The following is a 25,566-nucleotide window of genomic DNA, read 5'->3' on the forward strand; positions in this document are numbered from 1 at the left end:
CATTAAAACCTCAGACAGGTGAAGTGAATAACATTAATTATATTGTTGCAATGGCACCCGTTAAAGGGTGGGATATAATAAGCAGTCAGTGAACAGTCAGGTAATGCATTCAATGTGTTGGAAGCAGGAAAAATGGGAAATTGAAATGATCTGAGTGACGTTGACAAGGGCCAAATAGTGATGGCTAGATTACTTTGGCATCTCCAAAATGGCAAATCTTGTTGGGTTTTCCCAGTATGCAGTGGTTATTACCAAAAGTGGTGTAAGAAAGACAACTAGTGAACCAGCATCAGGATCATGGGCACCAAAGGCTCATAGATGTACATGGGAATGAACACTAGCATGTCTGGTCCGATCACAGAGAAGAGCTACTGTAGCTCAAATAGCTGAAACCCTTAATCCTGACCTGGATAGAAAAATTGAATTGCTGTGTATAGAGCCACACAGAGCTGGGAGGAAGTGACTCCCCGTCACTCCAGCCAGCATACACCGAGCCCGCGCAGGTGGAAGAACTGGGAGTCAGAATTGGAACTCTGACTCCCATCCACTTGAGCCACCACTGGACCCCATGGAAAGTCACCCTCCTGCACCTAAAAGGTAGGAAACAGGAGGGTGACTTAAATATTTTGTGTGTGTGTGTGTGTTTGTATGTATGTGTGTATGTGTCTGTCTGCGTGTGTCTGTCTGTCTGTATGTGTATGTGTGTCTGTCTGTGTGTATGTGTGCCTGTTTGTATGTATGTCTTTGTATGTATGTGTGTGTCTGCCTGTATGTATGTCTTTGTGTGTGTCTGCCTGTATGTATGTCTTTGTGTGTGTCTGCCTGTATGTATGTGTGTGTGTGTGTGCTTGTCTGTATGTATGTATGTATGTATGTGTGTCGTGTGTGTCTGTCTGTATGTGTATGTATGTATGTGTCTGTATGTGTGCCTGTCTGCATATATGTATGCCTGTATGTGTGTGTATCTGTCTGTATGTGTCTGCCTGTGTGTATGTGTGCATGTCTGTTTGTATGTATGTGTGTCTGTCTGTGTGTGTGTCTGTCTGTGTGCCTGTCTGTATGTATGTCTGTCTGTGTGCCTGTATGTATGTGTCAGTATGTGTGCCTGTCTGTTTGTATGTATGTGTCTGTGTGTGTGTGTGTCTGTATGTATGTGTCTGTGTGTGTGCCTGTCTGTGTGTGTGTCTGTATGTATGTGTCTGTGTGTGTGTGTATATATGTGTGTCTGTCTGTTTGTATGTATGTGTGGGTGTCTATGTGTGTGTCTTTTGGGGGTGAGTGCGGTGAATAGGGAGGGGTGGGGGGACCACGGATCAGTTTCGCACCGGGGCCCCGTGGATTGTGTGTACGCCACTGTATAGAGCTACTTGCCTTGGCCTCCAAATTCCCCAGATCTCAATCTGATTGAACATCAGAGAGATGTGCTGGAAGAACAAATCTGATCCATGGAGGTCCCAGATTGCAACTTGCAAGATATAAAGAGAGCTATTAGATAAAATCTCAAAAAATATCAGGAGTCGTTATGGTGTGTGGAATAAGTCTTTAAAAAATATCAAAGTAAAAAACGTCAGTCTGTGTATAACAAATATATTTCAATACATTAGTCCCAATGTTATTGGAATATTGCCACAATAAATGGTTAACTAGGATGCAGTTGATACAATAACTCTCTTTGTTTCTGCAAATTCTGGCTTTAAGTGGGAGCCTGTTTTATCCATATGAGTAGTATCACAGCCATTACTGCCTATCCTAAATTGAGAGTTTCACTCTCACATACACTTGCAAGATTGAAAGGTTTTTCTTTCCAAAAGTCTTGGTGCCAGATACCATAGGACACGTTCAGAGGTCTTGTGGAGTCCACGCCTCGACACATTACAGCTGTTTTGGCAGCACTAGGTGGGCCTACATGATATTGGGCAGGTGGTTTTAATGTCGTGGCTGATCGGTTTACAAAAGGGACACTCTAAACAAAACACGACATCTGATTATAGCTGTTTTGGTGCATAGTTGCCATCCCTTTTCGCTGGCAATATTTTTCTGAGAAACACACCTGTAGTGACTGTCCAATTAAGAGCCACCATAAGGTTTCTCATAGAGAAGCAGTGGATTGGACCAGAGATCAACAAGTATGTTAATTTCACCACCGGCCAATTGGACTGCAATGAGGAAACTGTCACGGCACTGGATTACATAAATTGTATCTTTCTTTTTTCTTTATATGTATAACTTTTTTGAGTTAACCAAGTAGGGAGGGGGGGGGCAACATCTAAAACTAGAGAGGAATTAACCTAACTTCAAAATAAATATATTTATCGATAAAGTTAGAATGGTCATTTCAAATTTTCAGACACACTGAAATACAACATGAATCCCATTGTAGTTCAAATTAAATATGTAGTCTATTCTATGTTGATAAACTCTCTGTTTCCTTATTTAGCCACCACTTCCAAATTTCCACTGCCACCTCTTGTCTCAAATCCCCACAGTATCCTTTAGATTGTAAGCTCACAGGCTATCTACCTATGAACTTCATATAAAAGAGCTTAAATGGCAAGATTTCAGCTGACGGGCAGGGCCCTCTCTACCTTTTGTATTTGTCTGTGTATATTGTATGTTCTCCACCAATTGTACAGCGCTACGGAATCTGTTGGCGCTTTATAAATACCAGTAATAAATAAACTCTGCTACTGGTGTATTAGTTATTCTTAACATAACTAGAAAATTACACATGTAGTCCAAGATCTATGAACATCAACTAAAATGATTTTAGAGGATACGGAGTGTATTTAACAAAATTCATAAATGTCATAATGTACACCAAAATAGCCATATTTAAAAAAAATGCCAACAATTATACATTTTGTTGTCAATTCATTAAACATTCCATATTAAAGAAATTATTATTATTTTTATTATTAATAATGTTATAAAACAAATATATAAAAAGAAGTGATGTTAACTGTTCTCAGGTTTGGCTCTCCTTACTGACCCTGACGGACGACTACTACTCAGTTCCCCCTAATTACTATTCATTTACACCAAATGTACTGTTCTTCATTCACTTTTGATATATTTGTATTTTCTCTAATTGCACTGCCTGACATTTGAATATTTTTCACTAATAGTTTGATGTACAGTTTTTTTCTATGGCTCTGTGTGTAGCCAACATAAGTGTCAGTTTATATACAACTTGTTCATATAACAGACATCACAAGATGTGCTAAAGAATAACTATATTTATCTTTCACTTACACCCTTTGAGAATGTCCATAATCCTAAACTGTTAACATTTTGTCTTCAAGAGCCAATCTGTTCTATAAACAGCATAGAGAAAACTGAGACAACACCCACCTGATAATATTGATGCCACAGCTGCAATTATAAAGGAGACAATGACTCCAGGTCCGGCCATTTCTTTGGCAACCAGTCCCGACACGACATACATGCCTGTGCCAACACAGCTCCCGACACCGAGGGAGACTAGGTCCACTGTAGTAAGTACCCGAGCTAGCTTGGTTCCATGAGCAGTTGTACTCCCAGTCCCTTCCAGCATTGACTCCACGGGTTTGGTGCGTAGAATCCGTGCATTGACTGCGTGCCATGTGGCTCCCCATGGAATTCTCCTTGGGTCCAGATAGGAGAGGAACCCACTCATGGTTTCAAGAATGTTCGAAAAGTAGACACAATGCTAAGGCTGCTTCAAGCATTCACTTTCTAATAATAGAGTATTATGCTACAGTTGCTGAACCGCATGACAGAATGCACCTTCGTCCTCGTAGATCAAGATCTTTAATAGCCTGTAGGGAAACAAGATATAATGTAACCAGACCAATGCTTGTTGATTACACATCGTACATTAGGTTAAAAGATCCAGAACGGTGCTTGATTTATTTTTTTTTTCATTTTTTTTTGTGGAAAGCTCAAAAATTTGATGCAAAATAAATCGTTCTATTGTAAAAAAAAAAAACAGCATGTATGTAAATTAACTTTTTGAGTGCCAAGAGATAACATTGCCTATCAGTGCATTTTTTTTTTAATAACTATGTATTTTCAGAAACTCTTAGTTTTGTAAGGTGAAGCACATTTCAGATTTCTGCTTAGTGTAATAGTAGCATTCTTAGACACAGCTAAAGATATTCCATAGTAAAGTTATACTAAGAGAAGATCAAATGCAGTCACATCAGCTGCAGTGCCAAGGTTAGACAGCCACCGCAGAGCCAGGGTTAGACAGCCACCACAGAGCCAAGCTTAGACAGCCACCACAGAGCAATGGTTAGACAGCCACCACAGAGCCAAGGTTAGACAGCCACCGCAGTGCCAAGGTTAGACAGCCACCACAGAGCAAGGGTTACACAGCCACCACAGTGCCAAGGTTAGCCATCACTATTCTAATTTATGCAAACACTTCTACATGCAAACAGAATGGTGAAATTAACAGGAAACGTAATGTCAGGACCTGACATAGTTAATAATAACCCTCTTTAAAGTGGATCTGTCACTTTTTTAATGTTGGTAACCCCACCCCAGTTGCCCCATATTGTTTATATTTTTGTTTCTTTTTTAAATTCCATTTTTGCTTTTTAAAGTTATATAAATGGAAAAGTAGGGGCTATTTTCCTTTATGTAAAACCTGAAGGTTGACAAAAGTTGACAAGGGGTGGAGCTTTAGTCAAACTCCAAGGCCTTTGTCAACTTTATCACTGGCATTACTCACTTATTTCCAGTGTCAAACTACGTCCGGGACCAGAGTGTCCAAGGAAGGGCAAAACAGGGAATTCACAGTAACACCATCTTCGGAACACAAAGATGGCGGGACTGGCACAATTTAAATTTGTTTTAGTTGCACCAGTCACCGAGACTGAAGTGGTTTTTGGGGTGGGTGGGGAAGCTATAGGGAGGTTCTGGGCTTGACCGTGATAAAATCGTCAGGGTATTTATATCGGCAGACATTTTGTGCTATGATAGAAATTAAAATGTATATTGTCAGAGTCACTCGGAACAGAGCAGACTCCATTTTGTTATTTTCAGCTAACAAAAGACACAAGATTTCTATCCCTTCTGTAAAACTAAACACTTTACCAGAGCTAAAGGAATGCTTAGTATATACAAACCTGTTGATAAGAAATGAGAACGGGGGATGGACAGACTGTCTAAATGCTAATGGAATATAATTAATTCTAAAACCAGACATTTATGACAGAGAAGATTAAATAATTTAATTTTACTTTCGATATTGTATAACGTCCCATTGTAATTTAGAGGTCATACTTAGTTTACGAACTGTCATATTGGAAATTATAGCAGAATTTGCCAGACACATAGTCTGAAGAAAGCCCAAAGAAACTCTTTGAACTGACAGTAAACTTAAGTTATGGACAACCATAAAGATAAGGTAAATGACGTCAAAATAGCCACCAGGAAAAGTTAACTCTTTCCTGGATAGGAATGTTTAGTGGGACGAGACTGCCCTCTATAGACCAAATACTTAAATTGCTATCTGGAAGGTAACCTCACCTCCAGTTTTCTATTGGTCTATCACCTAGTGAATTTTCCCTTTAAAAAGTTAAGACAAAGGGAAGAGAGGAGGTATGCAAAGATATGCAAAGTAAGCAAAGAAGCAAAGAGGTGAGCAGTCGGGGGGCAATGCAGAGAAATCCATGACAGATATCCACTCCAGGGCACTCAGAATTTCCTACACACCAATCACACATCCATGCAGTTCCTGAGACTACCTACTAATCTGATGAAAATATCTACTCAACTGGTAATTATACTGGTTTCATTTAATTAATCTAAATTAATTAAAATGTTCTAATAGCATGATATATGACTGGATAAATCACGATCAGATTTCGATATTTAGAAATCTTAGGTACTAAAGAATTTATAGTTATAATATCCCAATCTGCAGATGGGAAAAGAATAATTATGTATTTATGTGATTTATCACATGTTAGCATATCGTGGTATTTATCCAGGTATATTGATTTGCTCTAAAATAAGATAAAATATCTGTTTAGGCAAGTTAAAATTCTGCTTATAGAACATGGTAGATTACTCTTATTGGATGGTTCCAGGAAATGACTAATGAGCTGGTTTAAATGTTATTTTATTTAAAATTACATGAGAATAGATCTTAACTACCTAGGCGGTCTAACCAGCATTGAAAGGGTTATTCTAACTGTCAGCTAAAGTTTTATGGCCTTAAGCTGCAAGCTCTGTGTGTGTAAGTTTCACTTTCGTTTCTCTGTGAAGTACCGTCATAAATCTTCTTGGCAATTGCTATGTTAACCATTGGATTGTGTATTGCCATTTGTATTGCATACTCATGTTATACTGAATATTCATTGATTATTGTCACGCATGTTACTTATTATTATTATTTAATTTGTCCCAATAAATTGTATCTATTTTTATAACAAATTGTGATTTTTATTTATATGGAATACATTTCACTTACACGATAACGATCTTTGGGATCTGAGAATTGAAATAGTGGGCAATTCTCAACTGTTTACTATTATTATCCCATAAATATCCCCACAAAATGCCAGTGTTAAATATATATATTAGATACTTTTTTCAAATAAATAATTATATAACTACAGTATATCTATTTAGGATCTGACAAAGGGGACATGTCTGCTTCTATTGCAGCTGCGAGGGAGAGAAGCAGAAAATAGAGGTACTTATCTGAAGCTCTCCTTGGCAGTTTATCCACCAGGAGTTGTTTCAATCTTGTACTTTTGTGCCACAGTGAGTGTACAGCAGAGATCTATGGAGGATCTTGCAAGACCAACTCTTGTGATGTGTAAGAAGATTCCAGTTTCATACAGTCATCACTGGATATTGGCAAAAGTTGAAATCTGAAGTTCTGACTTGTCCAGTTTTGTCAACTTGGGCCATGACCATGTGACAAAGTATCTTTTGATTGCATTGGGGTTTCTTCGAAATTCCAACACAGTCAATATATGTACATCATAATGTTTTTATTGCCTTCATTTCAGTTTGCCTGTTGAATAGCTCTGTGATGGATCTATGATGGACCTTCAACAGATGGGAGAAAGTTTTCTCTGAAGAATAATGAAGCAGAAAATGTCTCTTTCTGAAATGGTGTAATTCTAACAAATATGATCAAACATCATGGTTTTAATTAGTTCTGGGAATATCAGAGTTAGTAAGAGGGAAGTTCAATTAAGTGACATTATTGGGGTTATCTAGTATTAGATGAGTGGAGGAAGGCATCAAATATGACTTCTATCTGCTACTTTATACAGAATACCAAAATATGTATTATCCATAGAGATATCATGCACTTCTATAGGAATTATATAATTGAGTAAGTCATTGAAAATTACATTTACTTGCGTTAACCCTTTTTACAGGTAAAGCTCCATTTTGTTTAACGATTTAGTAAATTACATCACAATTTAGTTTAGCCCAGGCAGAGTCAAGGTACACATTACAAACAAGGAGAAATAGAAACATTGTTTAATTTCTCTTCTTCTCTGCAGGCATTTTCTATTCTGACCGCCAAGTGTGAAGGACGATTTATAACAATGACTTACATAGAAGCAAGATGACGACATTTGCAAAATTAACAGGTCTAAAGTTCTACATTTATATTCTCACAAATACATATTAGTTAAAGTGAATAAAAGATATAATATGGTAGTTTCTTATAAATCTGTTTTAGGATGAAACCTCATTGCTGTCCTCCCTGTTATTATACACTGAATACAGTTTAATAGCCTTTGTGTTAGACGACACTTGGAGTTTTTGCATAATGAGTTAATTGAGCGAATAAAATGTAAAAAAAAATGCTAAATTAGACCTTACAATATCTATAATTATTTTCTCTCGCACAATGAAGCAAATTAAGTGGTGGGAACAAAGAACACATGCTGTAGTATGATTAACAATACAAAACATTGGCGCAATCATGTGACTAGTATCAGCTGGGAATTCAAAAGGTTTATTTTGTATAAATGTGTTCCCTTACTAAACAAGGCAGTTTTACTTAATACCCCTTCTCTTTTTTCAACAACATGTCCTGACATGAAGGTTTGTTTCAAACCAGTGTTGTTTTCCAGACACCTTGTAATTGGTTTTATAAATTATTTTCTATAAATATGACACATATAAATAACAATACGCATGTGATTTGTATCTAACTAGCTTGCACCTAGTCACGAATGCAGGTACTTGACAAATACACATTTATTAAAAAATTTGACAAACTGAGTATATATGTACCACTGAGTTCACTTATTGATTTAAACGTCTTTATCAGTAAGCTCTGAATTATTAATCACACTTTATAATTTGCTTTAAACACTCAAAATGTATAAAACCCTGAAATTCTGCTCTGTAATAGATACAATTCAGGTGACAATCCAGGCATTTCAATATAGTTCACAATCTGAATCAGTTATAAACTACATTTATCTTACTAAGAAAATGTTAGAAATTCTGCCATTTATCAGCATTCCAATACAAAACAAATTGTTCCCAAATCTTTCAAGCAAGATAAATTAAGACATAAAATGCATATGCTTTTATAGGATCACTAAAGTCACCTGGGCCACTTAATCTCCATTAAGTGGCTTGTGTTTAGTGGTCCTGCCCTTCTAACCCTTCAATGTGAGCCACAAACTGCAATGTTTATATTGCCGGGTTAACTCCACCTCTATCTTCCCGACAGCCACAAGAGATGCTTCCACTGCACTGATCACATAGACCTCATAGGAAAGCACGGATTCAATGTTTTCCTAAGGGGAAGCTTGGATTGGTGCATGGCATTAGGTTGCTGCAGGGCATCAATCGCTATGCCTACTCCATGACGAAGCAGGAGGAGGAAGGGTTAGCAGAATCGATGGAGTCTTGGCTTCGGATAAGGATAAGTAAAAAACATATATTTAGTCACAATGGATGTTTAAATAAGTCATGTATAAGTAATAAACTTGTGCTTTAATGAAGGAATAGACGGACTTCTGCTAAATCCTTATATTTCTTTAATTGTCTGGTTCTACAACTTTATAAATATACTAGAATTTGGAGGCAACGTGCCTATCTTGGAAAAAAACACAGAGTATTTGCACGTGAAACGCATTGATGCGGCGCTGAAGGACTTCTCTCATCAGGAATTGAACCTTCTACCAAGTGGTAACTTGTAGTGGTGTCTTACGGTCCAACCCATTAAAGCGCTAGGAGTACAGTTGTGTATTCATAATGCTTTAGGTTTCCTGTTTTTTCTTTTACATGAAATTCAAAACTGTCATTTATAACATAGAAACACATTAAATGACTGCATAAGCTGCCATCAGGCACAATGTGACAAAAACATAGATAGAGTGCAGGGAGTGAGGGGCTCACGAGGACCCCTCAATAACCAAAAAGGGTTCAGAAGCGAAAGACATACAAATAAAACTAGGAAGAAATATAAGTGCAATGTGTGACACTTCTATCATTTAAACAAATTGTGTGAAGTTAATACGTATTTTTTCCATATGTCTTTTTTATATATATTTTTTTTCAGATAGAAAAATGGGATCAGAGAATATACATAAACAGAACACGTCCTTGTTACTTATATATCGTATACAGTATATGTTCGCATGGGTTCACTCTACAGAGTATAACAAATACATTGCACAAATCTGTCAGCTCAAGGTACAGCCACAATCAGAGCCTATGCATATGTAATAGTGACATAGCTGATAAATAATACAAGACAATCAACCCCTGTCAACAATCAACTAAATTCACAATGTGCATATTGAAAACAGCTTATATTGCTCACATGGTCATTTGTGAGAAGAGGAGAAGATGGCTCTCAGATATAAGTGTTCCACAATAATATATATTTACCCATGTCTTCCCGACGTACATCCAAGGTAGGCTAACTGGTCATTATGAGAGGTGAAATTATGGAGGGGGGGGGGGGGGGGGATAAAAGGGGCACGTTAAACTGGGGTAGATGGTGTGTGTGTACATGCTCATATTGATTTTAAGTTATGTCCTATGCCGTGCTGCATCTTCCCTATACGGCAACCAATCTCGCCACATTTGTTGGTGCTTTTCTTTTCTTCCCATCCATCTATTCTGTAGGCAATTTTTTTAATGTTGGCATGCCATATCCACTCTTTCTAGTGCTTCTGTTTTATCTGGGGGTGTCGTTTTTTTCCAATTGCAGGCAATGCTAGTTTTAGTAGCCAGAAGCATATGTACAACTGCTGTTTTGCTTGGTATTGTGTGCAAGTCCTGGTGCATATGTAGTAGGAAACATTCTAGGTGAGTAGTTATAGACGTTCCCATTAAAGAGTGAATGGTTTGTTTAACTGCATTGTTAGAACTGTTTTAGTTTTGGACAATCCCAGAAGATATGTAGAAGGGTTCCCTTATGCCGCTGGCCTCTCTAGCATAAGTCAGAGACATTTGCATTTATGTGGGAAAGTTTTGCCTGGAAACATATACCAGCGCATAAATAACTTGCTATATGATTCCCAGTGAGATAAACTATGTGACGAACCTTTAGTGTGATGTGTGGCTTGCAGCCAAGATGATAAGGAAAACATTTCCCCCAGATCCCATAGAAGCATATATGGTAATTCCCCCCTCTCCATTGGGATCATTGAGTGAGATATAGCACAAGGAAAGGAGTTTTACCAGCCGTGTTGGGTTTCAAGCAGCATTTGTCGGAGGGGGTAAGTGATGCCATATTAGATTTTATAACATTGTTAGATAATATTACATTCTTAATCCTCATGTATGTGAAAAAATCTCTAGGTGGGAGAAAGTAAAGTGTGTGCAGGGCCGCCACCAGAAATTTTGGGGCCCCTAACTCAGCTCAGGGTCTGGCCCCCTGGGGCCCGCCTCCAATCCCGCCCACAGGGTCCGCCTCCAAATCCCGCCCACAGGAATACACACAGACACAAAAACACACACTGATACAAAAGGACACACACACACACACAAAAATACATACTAACAGACACACATACTGAAACAGAAATACACGCATATAGGCATACATACTGACACACATATACTGAGACATACACACATATACAGACACACAGGCATACATAGTGACAGATAGACACATACTAACATACATACAGACACACATGCATGAGGACTTACACATACATACACCGACATTACATACATACACACAGATATACATTCATTCATACTGGCATACATACATACATACAGACATACTGACATACACACAGACATTCTAACATACACACAGACATACTGACATACATACAGACATACTGACATACACACAGACATACTGACATACACACAGACATTCTGACATACACACAGAAATTCTGACATACATACAGACATACTGACATACACACAGACATACTGACATACACACAGACATTCTGACATACACACAGACATTCTGACATACATACAGACATTCTGACATACATACATATATACTGACATACACAGACATACTGACATACATACAGACATACTGACACACACAGACATACTGACATACATACAGACATACTGACATACACACAGACATTCTGACATACACACAGACATTCTGACATACACACAGACATACTGACATACACACAGACATTCTGACATACACACAGACATACTGACATACATACAGACATACTGACATACACACAGACATTCTAACATACACACAGACATACTGACATACACACAGACATACTGACATACACACAGACATTCTAACATACACACAGACATTCTAACATACACACAGACATACTGACATACATACAGACATACTGACACACACAGACATACTGACATACATACAGACATACTGACATACACACAGACATTCTGACATACACACAGACTTACTGACATACACACAGACATTCTGACATACACACAGACATACTGACATACATACAGACATACTGACATACACACAGACATTCTAACATACACACAGACATACTGACATACACACAGACATACTGACATACACACAGACATTCTAACATACACACAGACATTCTAACATACACACAGACATTCTAACATACACACAGACATACTGACATACATACAGACATACTGACATACACACAGACATTCTGACATACACACAGACATACTGACATACACACAGACATTCTGACATACACACAGACATACTGACATACACACAGACATACTGACACACACAGACATACTGACATACACACAGACATACTGACATACACACAGACATTCTGACATACACACAGACATACTGACATACACACAGACATTCTGACATACACACAGACATACTGACACACACAGACATACTGACATACACACAGACATACTGACACACACAGACATACTGACATACACACAGACATACTGACATACACACAGACATTCTGACATACACACAGACATACTGACATACACACAGACATTCTGACATACACACAGACATACTGACACACACAGACATACTGACATACATACAGACATACTGACATACACACAGACATTCTGACATACACACAGACATTCTGACATACACACAGACATACATACACAAATACAGCTAATTTTTCTTACCTTTTTTTGCAGGTGGAAGGCTGTGGCTGATGGGAGTCGGTGTGGCTCCAGTGGCGGTTGTCTTTCTTCCCTCCCGCGCGGCGCTGAGGGAAGGGGAGGGAGGGAGCTGGGAGGAAGTGACTGTACTTTGCGGCTGGGATTTTTTTAAAGGGGTCCGGTCGCGCTATTGCAAAGCCGCAGCGCTGACCGGGCCCCTGAAGATACAGGGCCCATCGGGTGTCCCTAAGTGAGTGGGCCCCCCGATGGGCCCCATCAGCATGCACTACACGTGGGGCCCGGGCGGCCGGGCCCCCCAGGGCCGCCAGGCCCGTGACAACCGTTATGGTTGTCACCCACAGATGGCGGCCCTGAGTGTGTGTAAAGTTGAGTAAGGTTTAATCCCAGATTTATCACATGTGCAGCAAGTGCAGCTTATCAATGCCGCTAGCACTCCACAGGGTTAAGTTAAGGTCCTGCGTAAAGGTAGATATAATGTGTAATGGGGTAAGAGATAACATTCTCAGATCCCCGATTAATTTTGGTGCCCAGGTGGGCCAACATTGGAGCATTATTCTAGACAACGGAAGCACGTGTTTGTAGTTTTGGGGAATTGGTAAGGTCTTCCAAAGAAGTTCCTCTAAAGTATAGGGTTTAATGCATGCGTTTTCTACGGCACGGCTGGACGGAAGAGTACTGCCATGCTTTGAGATAACAATGAGGCCTGATAATATTTAGTTTTGTTTTGAATGCTTAATCCTCCTTTAGCGTATGAAAGCCATATCAGCCTAAATGCAATCCTTGGAGGTTTTATTTCCCAAATATGTGCAATAATGATTTGCTGGAATGTTTTGAGTAATTTGCTCGGTAAGGCAATAGGGACAGTACGGAAGAGATACAAAATATAAGGTAGTATCATAATTTTTATTGTGTACATACAGCCCAACCACGACAACCCCAGGGCCCCCCAACCTTTCATTTGGTTCTCCAATCTGTGCAATAGTGGGGTATGATTTTCCTTAATTAAAAGGGAGTTGGATTTAGTTAACTTTATCCCTAAATAGATAAGTGAAACCTTACGCCAATCAAACATGTAAGTTCTATTCAGTTGGGAGATATCTGTTTTTGGTATTTTTGTTTTTTATTATTATTATTTTTATAATACGATACTGTGCCATATCTATGCAAGAGGTTTAGCAAATGTGTAAGCGATTCGGCAGGGATTGCAGGATAAAACTTATTGGGAAAGGTTAAAGGATCTTAAATTGTATAGCTTGGAGGAAAGACGAGACATGGGGGATATGATAGAAACATTTAAATACATAAAGGGAATCAACACAGTAGGGGAGGAGACTATATTTAAAAGAAGAAAAACTACCACAACAAGAGGGCATAGTCTTAAATTAGAGGGGAAAAGGTTTAAAAATAATCTCAGGAAGTATTACTTTTCGAGAGTGGACGCATGGAATAGTCTTCCAGCTGAAGTGGTAGAGGTTAGCACAGTGAGGGAGTTTAAGCATCCGTGGGACAGGCATAAGGCTATCCTAGACTTAAGATAAGGCCAGGGACTAATGAAAGTATTTAGAAAATTGGGCAGACTAGATGAGCCGAATGGTTCTTATCTGCCGTCACATTCTATGTTTCTATGCTAAGTATCTCAACAGCCTATCTCGACAGTGTTAATCTTATCGAGCAAGGTAGAATAAGATGGCTACGTTGATTCTACTAATCTATCTCACTGACACATTATGATGGTAGATGTGAAAGGTTGTTGTTAGTCAGAAAATGGCATAGTGAGGAAAGAGATGAGAGATAAAAAAGATACAATCTTTAATATATTACATTTTAGGATAATCCATCCTACAACATACAGCAGTAAGACATGTTGAATCTTTATGTTCCGGGTGAGAGTGAAGTTGGTGTGGAAAGATAGATTTTTCTACATGTAGATAGCTGAAGCTTTATTTTATTAAGAGTTGCCCAAAGAAAATGGTACCTGTCTATCTTGAGAAGATAAGGGAAACCGAACACATCCTTATTGTGCCTGAAAGGGGAAAAGTATCGGAGGATGTGTACATATTTTACAAAGAGAATGGAATAAAGAATGGTAGCATGGCAATCAGGAGTGGTTAAAATCAAATATTCAGTGAAAATACAGAAAAGAGAAGCATGTAATCAACCATATCAAATCTAGCAGATAAATCTAGAAGGACAAGGGAACTGCTAAGGATAGAAGCTGGGCAAAGGTAGGGCTCCCACTCTGTATGGAAAATGGTCACGTAATGCATGCATGTGTAATTGTGGCACATTGGATAAACATGGTTATCATGTGTGATTCATGATATGTGTTTTTAATAACAGATCAATTAATGAATGTCATACATTTTTTTAAAAGATGGAGATTGATCTTTTGATGCTTATATCGAGGTGTGTGTTTGGATTAAAAGTATAACTTTTTAAAGTTCTGCATTAACCATGACATTGACATCACCCACTACTTCTTACAGAAAATAAAATGAACACTTTACAATTGTAGTAGTTGCTTTAAGTATAAGGGCGCAACGGGTCAAGTACTATGCTACTACCTAGGCGTAAAGGTTACTCATTACAATTACAAATGTCTAGGAATGGCAGTGGCAAGAGCATGCGCAGCTTTCCTGTCCACCAATAACTTAAACAGAGTCACACATTGCTTCGTATGATGGCACACGCAACACGCCAAGCAAAGTACATGTCTGGTAGGTGGGAGAGAAGGAAACAGGAGAAGTAGGGCTTAAGGATCTAAAAATTCTACTAATTCTGAAAACATGCATCTGTCAGGTTTCTGGTTTAACTCCAGTCAAGTGCGAGTAGACTAAAAGCTCACAAAGGCAAACATAAACTAAACAAGCAGAACTACAGTAAATGATCAAGAAGGCAGAAGAAAACTAAATGCTTAAGAAGGCAGCATTAAGTTAGACATACTATTAACTAAATACATCTTCTACATCAGGAATGAACGTATCTTATACTCCAAGTGGATAGCACTGTGCTGTACATGTCAAGTGTACATGAAATAAGTTGGAACACTAATAAAGACCATTATTCTTCATCTGGTTCCGAACTGTACACATCAAGCTGTTTACTTGATGTCCACCACTTGGACTTTTAAAGGGTGAATTTTTTTTATTTTTATTTTTTTTTTAAGCTGTTTAGATCAAGTTCCAGATCCCAACTGCCTTGTAAATCATCAACAAAAGTTCAGTTCAATAAATCTATGGTGTGTAGCTTCAACTGCTCTCTGTACTGCAATTTGTGACAAAAAGACAAAGATTGAGCAGTGCTGGACATCCGACGAGAATCTGCTTTTCTGTTTAAGTCGTTTAGAACTGTCAAGTGATCTGTAGACCACTGACAAATGATAACCGTATTTCATTGAACGGCTAGCTAAATGTAATGGTAATGGGAAAATATATTTATCAACAGGCTTTGTTTTGTTTTAATAACACAAACAAATTGCAGCCAAATAGCTTATAGATTTATTGATTTTTAGTAAAAAAAATAAATAAAATAAAGTGTTGAAATTTCTCCATGTACTATGTCAGCTCCAGCACAGTGCCGGTGCCCATTCGAAGGTTGTCAAAAACAGAAGAATTTTAAGAAAAAATATGCACTTTTCTCACACTAAACCACAAAACAGAAGGATTTTATGAGCTAAGGCGAATGCTAAATACCAAGGTATTGCCAGATGTACTATCAAACTATACTTTTAAAAAATAATCTATCACAAGAATACTGCATACCGATTAGTGACAGCTTAGTTTCATTTAAAGGGACAAATAATATTTTTTATTGTCTAATCTTAAAGCAGTTAAGGTATTGTATTGTTAAAAATATAAATATTTCCATGGCAACATTTGTGTGAGGTGGAAAATATTCACAACATGTCCATTGCACTATAGCAAAATAACAACATTTGTAAAATTTCTTTTTTCTTTGCTCGTAAGTCAATATAAAAATACTTTGTAGGTTCAAAATATATTTTAGTGGGTAACCTTTTTATAACTAAGAACAATATTCCTTATTCATATAGGCTGTCTGTTTAACAAATATCGACCACTACAATGTATAATGCATAAATGTAGCGACAAACAGATGTTTCTTTCTCAAAACTGACTATTTGGACCTCATTTACTCTTGTATTGAGTTTATTCAGTGTGTTGTTTTTTTTATTTATTTATTTTTTGTTTTTTTTAAACCACCTACTTTGTAACTTGAATGTGCCTAGACCCTCTCCTGAGAAGCTGATTTTCCTTTTTCCCAAATTGAAAATACGCTCAGCTGGAACAAAATACGAAAAGAATAGCAATGCTACTCAGTTGATTTCCCATTATTTTTGTGCCTCAGCCTAGTGAATGGATTATTATATTGAAATATGGGTTTTGCAATGCTAGAAAATAGAGAGATGCTATTCTAATCTTTTCTTAAATTTCAGCTGGTAGCTATGTTTCTTCATATATAGTCACAAACCTGGATCCACTGGTATCTGTTTTTGGCACAAAAGTCAAACTTGGTACCACTCTAGTTTTGACCAAGAGAGTTTAGTTCAACACTTGGTTTCCATGTCAAAAGGTTCATCTGTGTACACGAGGGCAGTGGGGTTAAGCTCAGTATAATTTAGAATTTTCCATCCCCTTCTGCTTTTTGTTCATTGCCCATTGCAGTAGTACCACCCATTACTAAAACATCAAGATTAACATTAGAAAATGCCTTGGCCCCTTACATGCTTCTGTGTAACCAGTATGCATATGGCCAGTTTAATTAGTGAAATATTTGATTTACAAAATTTCCAATATCCCTGACACTAAAGGAAACAAGGAAGCATGTGGGTGTGATGCTCTTCTTAATGATCTGGATATGGTATAATTATTCAAAACTAACAGGGTAATCTACCAATGTGAGAATTCCAAACTGACTTAGAGCATTTTTCCTGTTTGGATATTTTATTCCTTAGATTTGAAATACACCTTTAATGCTCACGTTAGTAAACAGCCATGTACAACACAACATAGCCTAGATAACAAATGGTGATTATTTAATTCAATGGGGGAGGGGAGGTGACATTGATACATTAATACCAGGAGATACACAGTGACCCCACACTCATATATCATTATATATTTCGGGATGTCACATTCAAACATTGATAAAATCTTTTGAATAAATTAAACAAAGGTTGTCCCTGTTCTCATGGGTTTTACGATGGGTTTTATTAAAAGCAAGTGATGCACTTTGTATCATTATCTCCATGGTCTAGTCAAATAAACGAAAACAGCCTCAGTATAAATATGATAAATAAGTAAGTATATAAATATGTACACATTCACGCATACATATCATGGTAATGGAATAGCAATCTAATAATACGCCTAATATTATAAAATAACAATATACTGTAAGAAATAATTAGTCACCCATTATGAATCTGTGAAATCCATCTGTAGTTATCGATACTCATCTGAAATCCATCTGTGATAACATATTCGACACTAAATCCAATCAACTGACAGGAGAATTATGCATGCATACTATTTCAATTGCTTTAAAACCATTCTGCCTCACCGGAGGCTTTCTTCCCTGACCTCTGTGTATTTACCAGGTTGCTTTGACATGGTGTAGATTAGGAGTGACTAATTTATGCTGCCTGAAACATGGTCAGGTGTTTTCAGCATTCAGGGTATCTACAAAGTTCCTTTAGGCTTAGCCTTTGTTTGTAACTTTTAGTAATTCATTACATGACACTTTTCACATTGCATTATATTAAAACAGATCTCTAACAAGAAGGAATCTTTTCCAAGTTTGTTGCAAAATTGGAAGCGCTTCAGACTGGATTTTTTGCCTTCTTTTGGATCAACAGCAAAAACATATGTGAGGAAGGCTGAACTTGATGGACGCAAGTCTCTTTTCAGCTATGTAACTTTGTAACTATGTAACATCTGAGTTCAGTATTTTAAAATTCAGTATATATTAGTATCCACCTAAGCTGTTTAAATATTAACTTTTATAGAATACATTTGTTCCATTTTCACTCCAACAGGCATAGTGCAAATGAGCTTCTATTGACTTTAATATGGGCTGATTTGGGAAAACCAACCAAAATTCAGTACAAACTGAGTTCCTACTGAAGTTAAGCGATCGAACGGACACTCATGTCTTTAGAGAGTATCATCACTTTTTGAGTTCAAGGATGTCTATCTGGTCCCTTCTGCATTCATAAGCCGCCGTCGACTTGACAATTGTGCAATGACAACAAATAGACCAGGGGAAATCTCATAAACACAGGATATTCTTTGCTTGGAATCTCTATATCTATCACCTGCAGCTACATAGATAGACATAGAACCTTTACTAAATTAGAACCCTTTTCTCCTCCCATATCCCGCAGGCAGCAGGTAATACTACTGAGAAAGAGGTGGCTTAAACGCAGTAGATATCTAGCCCAACAGGGCAATGAGGATAATGTGAGGTTCCTTTCTTCCAAATGTGGAAGCATGTGATTGTCAAAAAAAGTTGCAAACAAGAGATACCAGAATATTATTATAGGGACAGAGACATTTATATGCATTATATTTATATGGGAACAAATACTTTTTTCCCACTGGCATTCTAAATTTAAATTGAATCATGATCACTACGCAAATGCCACATTCATTACTTTGGCACAACATGCTGATAAAGTAATTATTATGTATGTTAGGAAAAGGTCTAGCATTATTTTATTTTTGTTTGTTTTGCTAAGGGATATTCTTTTTTTTATTTTTTTATTCTGTATTTATATTGCACATAAAGAGGATGTAAGATGAAACATAACAAGAAGATAAATAAGAGTCTCACAGGACTCATAATACATTTGTTCAAACCATAGAATAAGTGTTTCAATATATACACAATATATATTTTCAACAATACAAACATCAGAAACTAATTTAGGTAGTATCTATAAAAGTTCACATGTCCAACCGTTCATCAAGGTACCGTATATACTCGTGTATAAGTCGAGTTTTTCAGCACATTGTTTGTGCTGAAAAATCCCAACTCGACTTATACTCGAGTCAAGGGGCTGTGTAGGAGGGGGGCTGGCAGGAAGCTGTTACTTACCTCTCCTGTCAGCTCCCTTCTCCCCCGCGCCGGTCCGGTCAGCTCCCTTGTCAGCTCCCAGTGTAAGTCTCGCGAGAGCCGCAGGGTCATAGCGCGGCCGCGAGACTTACACTGGGACTTGCAGAGGGAGCTGACCGGACCGGCGCGGGGGAGAAGGGAGCTGACAGGAGCTGCAGGAGAGGTAAGTAAACACTCTGCCAGCCCCCCTCCTACACAGTGCACACCACTGGACCACCAGGGAGTGAGAGCCCCTCTCCCTGGCCAGCTAACAAGCAGGGAGGGGGGACGAAAAAATAAATACAAATTTAAATAATAAAATAATAATAATAATAAAAAATGTAAAAAAATATTAATATAGCAAAAATAAATTAATAATTAAATTATAATAATTAAAAAATAATAATAAAAATGCCCACCCCCACCAAGGCTCTGCATCACACTCTGCATCACACACACATACTGCATTCATACACACACACTGCACTCATACACACACTGCATTCATACACATGCTGCACTCATACACACACGTTGCACTCATACACACACACTGCACTCATACACACACTTCATTCATACACATACTGCACTCATACACACACTGCACTCATACACACACTGCATTCATACACACACACACTGCATTCATACACACACACTGCATTCATACACACACACTGCATTCATATACACACACTGCACTCATACACACACTGCACTCATACACACACTGCATTAATACACACACTGCATTCACACACACACACACACACACTGCACTCATACACACACACACACTTCATACACACACACTGCATTCATACACACTGCATTCATACACACACACTGCATTCATACACACACACTGCACTCATACACACACACACTTCATACACACACACTGCATTCATACACACACACTGCATTCATACACACACTGCATTCGTTTTCCCAGTTTTTTGGGATAAAATTAGGGGCCTCGGCTTATATTCGGGTCGGCTTACACTCGAGTATATACGGTACTTGGTCTCTAAACTGTGCAATTACAAATTTCAACAAGAAACAATAAAAGAAAGTGAAAGAGAGAGAAAAATAGAGGACTAAAGACATTTAAAATGAATAAATTTGGTATTACCATGCGTCTAGCATTATTGATGTTCTGGGATTGCTCTTTTGTTGTTAAACCAATAACACACTTTGTGAGTATTGAGCAGGTTAATGTTTTTGTACAAAGAGCTGATAATCTTTTATACTAACTGTATGGTGTATTTGTCATTGTGAGTTAGTCACTATAATCCAACATTTGCCATTTTTACTAGTGCCACTGTAAAATATACACATGAAGTGGAGTTTAAATTTCCAATCATACTAATCTAAGTAGGAAAGCTACAAATTATCAGTTACCTGTATCTAGCAGTATTTACTGCAAGGAAAATTAATTGTATATAATATAAAAATCAGTGGGTATTTATTCGATGTCGTGACATATAAACTCATGACTCTAAACCAGGGCAGATACCGTGTTTCCCCGAAAATAAGACCTACCCCGAAAATAAGCCCTAGCTGAATTTTCGGGGTGGGCTGCAATATAAGCCCTACCCCGAAAATAAGACCTAGGCATTTTACCTTTGCGGCCCGGCGGGACTTCCTCCTTCTATGAGGAGGAGGGGGAGGAGCGTTGTGGGCCGCGGCATTGCGCAGCGTGATGACGTGCGCAGCGTGATGACGACGTGCGCAGCGCCGTCAGTCTGCCTTCACGGATCTTCAGTGAAAGGATCCATTCCGGGCGGTGAGGCACCCAGTGGTCGGACTCTTTGAACTGTGAGTAGATACCGGTTTTATGTCTGGGACTTAATTAATTAAAGAGGGGGGGGGTGTGTGTGAATTAATTAAAGGGAGGGTGGATTAATTAAAGGGAGGGTGGATTAATTAAAGGGAGGGTGGATTAATTAAAGGGGGGGTGGATTAATTAAAGGAGGTGGATTAATTAAAGGAGGTGGATTAATTAGAGGGGGTGGATTGATTAGAGGGGGGTGGATTAATTAAAGAGGGGGTGGATTTATTAAAGGGGGGTGGATTAATTAGAGGGGGTGGATTTATTAAAGGGGGTGGATTAATTAGAGGGGGTGGATTAATTAGAGGGGGTGGATTTATTAAAGGGGGTGGATTAATTAGAGGGGGTGGATTAATTAGAGGGGGTGGATTTATTAAAGGGGTGGATTAATTAGAGGGGGTGGATTTATTAAAGGAGAGGTGGATTAATTAGAGGGGGTGGATTTATTAAAGGAGGGGTGGATTAATTAGAGGGGGTGGATTTATTAAAGGGGGGTGGATTTATTAAAGGAGGGGTGGATTTATTAAAGGAGGGATGGATTTATTAAAGGAGGGGTGGATTTATTAAAGGAGGGGTGGATTAATTTGATGGGGTGGATTAATTAAAGGGGGGTGGATTAATTAAAGGGGGGGTGGATTAATTAAAGGGGGGGTTCAATGTACATACCGGTACCGTAAATAAATAAGCCCTACCCTGAAAATAAGCCCTAGTGCGTTTTTTGGGACTAAAATTAATATAAGACCCGGTCTTATTTTCGGAGAAACACGGTAGCTCGACAGGGTATAACTTTGTGCAGCACACACACAAGGATTGGACACACATTCAAATCAGAGTGTGTGTTGGTACTGGCTGAAAGTTGGGACATGTATATTTTTTTTTTGATTGGATTGTCCTTTCATGTAACAGCTTAAAGAGTAAAAATGCATTGCAATGGAGAGGCAGTTGTAGCATTATTGCAGTAGTGGAGTGCAGATCACAATCATGAAATATAATTGAATAAAGTCAGTACTATTATAGCCAACGGGGTCACAGTCCAGAGCATTTACAACCCCCCAAATACCAAAAAGCAATCATAAAGGTTACAGTATAACCCCATAACCCTAAACCCTTTAATCTTATGTCTCCTGACATCAAGCCTATGTCCTCTTGAACATTATCCCTTACGTTTATGCCTCCTAAACATTTTTTTTTTTGTATGCACAAAGGCTAAATACATTTTTGGAATAAGCATTAGAAATGTTTCATAATGTGCTTAATTTTAGAATAATCAACACTGCGGAACTGACAAGGGTTCACTTTCTTAGAGAGGTGATCTGTCACTCATACTCTGATGTAGGTTTACTGATGTAAACCTCAAACCTCTAGGGATTGTTTTAGACAAACACAGTGAGCACAATCAAATCTCCCTTTAATTCTACAAATATGCCTCTACACAAGTATAATTATAAGAAGACACAATTAAACTGTGAACACTGGCCACAATGTTTCTTTAAAGCCAACAAATGTAAGTCAAGTTTAGATTGTGTGCTATCATTGGTTAAACATTAGTGGTTACAGATATCATAGAAAAGCAGTCAGTGGTCTCACTGATACATCAATTTAAGTATATTTGACTCGTGGTCTTGTATAAATTTTATATGACATTCTCCCTTACTTCATTAGTACAGCTTCATGAAACTGAGAGCAATACTGTGACATTTAATCCTGAAGTCTACTTTATTCATTTTCACTAGGAAGCTAGCCATACATGGGCCTAATAGAACAAACACTGATAAATAGCGGGGTTGTATAAAATTAAGGGAGATGCAGAGGAAAGGAAAGTATTGAGTTAGAAGTTAGAAGCAAAAAAAATGCAATAGATTGGCTGTAGGCATGATACTCTTAATAAAAGGATGGTTGGTAGAAAACAGAATGTTGTAGGCAATATCTCATCATTGGAAGGATGTTTAAAGAGCCAGAATGAATCACCAATTTATCCTTCACCCCTCTGTAGACAGGGTGATGTTCTTAAAGTCTAAAAATGCCATTCACTGTAACCCATACAAACACTATATTACAAATAATTCTTTTTGTTGTTTTTGACACTTTTCTTTCACCAATGCATACATTACTGATTTAACTAGGTATATGTGCTGTAATAATTGATAAAATAGTTAATAATATGATTGCCAGCAGCAATGGAGCTGGCCAAGCAATAACACGGGAGCTGTACTGTTTGTAGATAGGTATATAGCAAAGATATGCTTTTCTAAAATTAAAGCTATTTCAAAATTCGTCATGCAACCCAATATGGCAACATAATATATGGGAGCTATACCAAAGATGGCAGAGCACACTATAGAAATGTCTCAGAGAACTAATTTTAAAAAGTTTTTGATATGTAAATTAGATTTTGTTGTTATTTGAATAATACTTTTGTGACAATTTCAAAGATAGCTGCCAAACCACATAACGTAATGACCAATAAAGGTGTCAAAGGAGACAAGTATGGATATAGCACATGCATAGATAATGCATGAAGAAAAGAAAAGGAAACTTATTACAAATTCAAAATGGCTGCTGACCTTTGTGAAGTTTGACCCCGTATTATCTTTGATACTGATGCTATTGATGACAATTTCAAAATGGCTGCTTGACCTGGTTTTCCAGCAATCTCAAAAAAACTATACTCAATTAGCTGGCCTGTAAACAAGGTCATAACAGGTCAGGAATATAGACAAACCTGTAAACATCAATTTATTCTAAAAATAATGTTGGTCAGGGGCGTAACAAGGAATCACAGGGCCCCGGTAGAAGAATTAAAGAAGGGCCCCCATTATTGCCCTTCCTTCCTCCCCCTAAGCAACACACCTTAGTGGGATGATTGTGGTGTGTGTGCGCGATTGTGTGGGGGTTGGCTGAGTGTTATTCTATGTGGGGCTTGGCTGAGTGTGATTGTGTTAGCTGGCTGAGTGAGATTGTATATCGGATATGGCTGCATGTGAGTGTGGAGGGATTGGCCCTGGTTGGGGTCACAGTTATTAACCCCTTAAGGACCAAACTTCTGGAATAAAAGGGAATCATGACGTGTCAGACATGTCATGTGTCCTTAAGGGGTTAAAGGCCTTATTACACCTTTGAATAATCACCATCACCTTTATAACTACTTGCATATTGTATGGCTTACTGTATGGGAGCTTATATGTAAAATCCTTCTGTTTTTGTCAAACTAATCTCAGGCACTATAACTGCTACATTTAGGTATAATGGTGACAGTGTTTGGACTGTTCCTTTCGAATTGGCATCTGATAAACAGATGCCATCATTATTTATCTTAATACTAATTTTATTAAGTTTACATTGCCTATTCCCTAAGGTTTGATCAAATACAAGATATTATGGAGGATATTTATCAAAGCAAAACTTGCTTTTCTGGGTGCTAAATGTTGAGATATATTTTATTGGTTTGCATGGTGATTGCTCTCTATTTAGCACCCTTCCCTTAGAATAGCACCTGCTTTTGGTAAGTCTCATCCTACATTTGTAGCATTAATTAAATTTCCTTACAAACCTGCATAGTGGTTTTTTTTTTTTTAATTGCCCCATATTCAATAAAAAATCATTTGGAAGAAATGTGTTCTTTTTTTTTTTTCTACTTTGAGAAAACGACTTCTACTTTGTTGATAGGCGCTTCAAATATCAACCAAAGACTTTAAAAAGTAACTATATTCCCATTTCTCATTAACAATGCCTTGGTATGTCTCTTACTTGGGTAATTCTAGATAGATGTTTAGTGGCTGACATCATCTGTTAATGAGAAATATAATTACAGATACAAAATTAGACTGTTACCTCCAGCTGCATTGTGTGATTTAATATGTCTGGGCTCTGCACAGATTATGTATAGAGAAAGATAGAATGGAAAGAAAGAACATTAAAACAGTTTACTCAGAAGTTGATAGTGAACACAAATTTTAAAATGAAGACTGCACAGCCGGAGTTAGATAGTGAGATATAATATTAGTTTTGATTTTCATTTA

The 25,566-nt window shown here is 37.8% G+C and overlaps 1 protein-coding gene across 1 annotated transcript in view; it reads right to left on the reverse strand.

Moving 5' to 3' along the window:
• Positions 1-25,566, reverse strand: part of SLC7A14 (solute carrier family 7 member 14) — a 105,530-nt gene that overhangs the window by 48,678 nt on the left and 31,286 nt on the right. Inside the window, exon 2 of the mRNA XM_063442660.1 lies at positions 3,352-3,797. Within this exon, the coding sequence (XP_063298730.1) occupies positions 3,352-3,655 (304 nt within the window). The 5' untranslated portion in view covers positions 3,656-3,797. The remainder of the gene's footprint in view (positions 1-3,351; positions 3,798-25,566) is intronic.

Source organism: Pelobates fuscus, chromosome 2 (genome assembly GCF_036172605.1).
Source record: "Pelobates fuscus isolate aPelFus1 chromosome 2, aPelFus1.pri, whole genome shotgun sequence".
NCBI classification, from domain to species: Eukaryota; Metazoa; Chordata; class Amphibia; order Anura; family Pelobatidae; genus Pelobates; species Pelobates fuscus.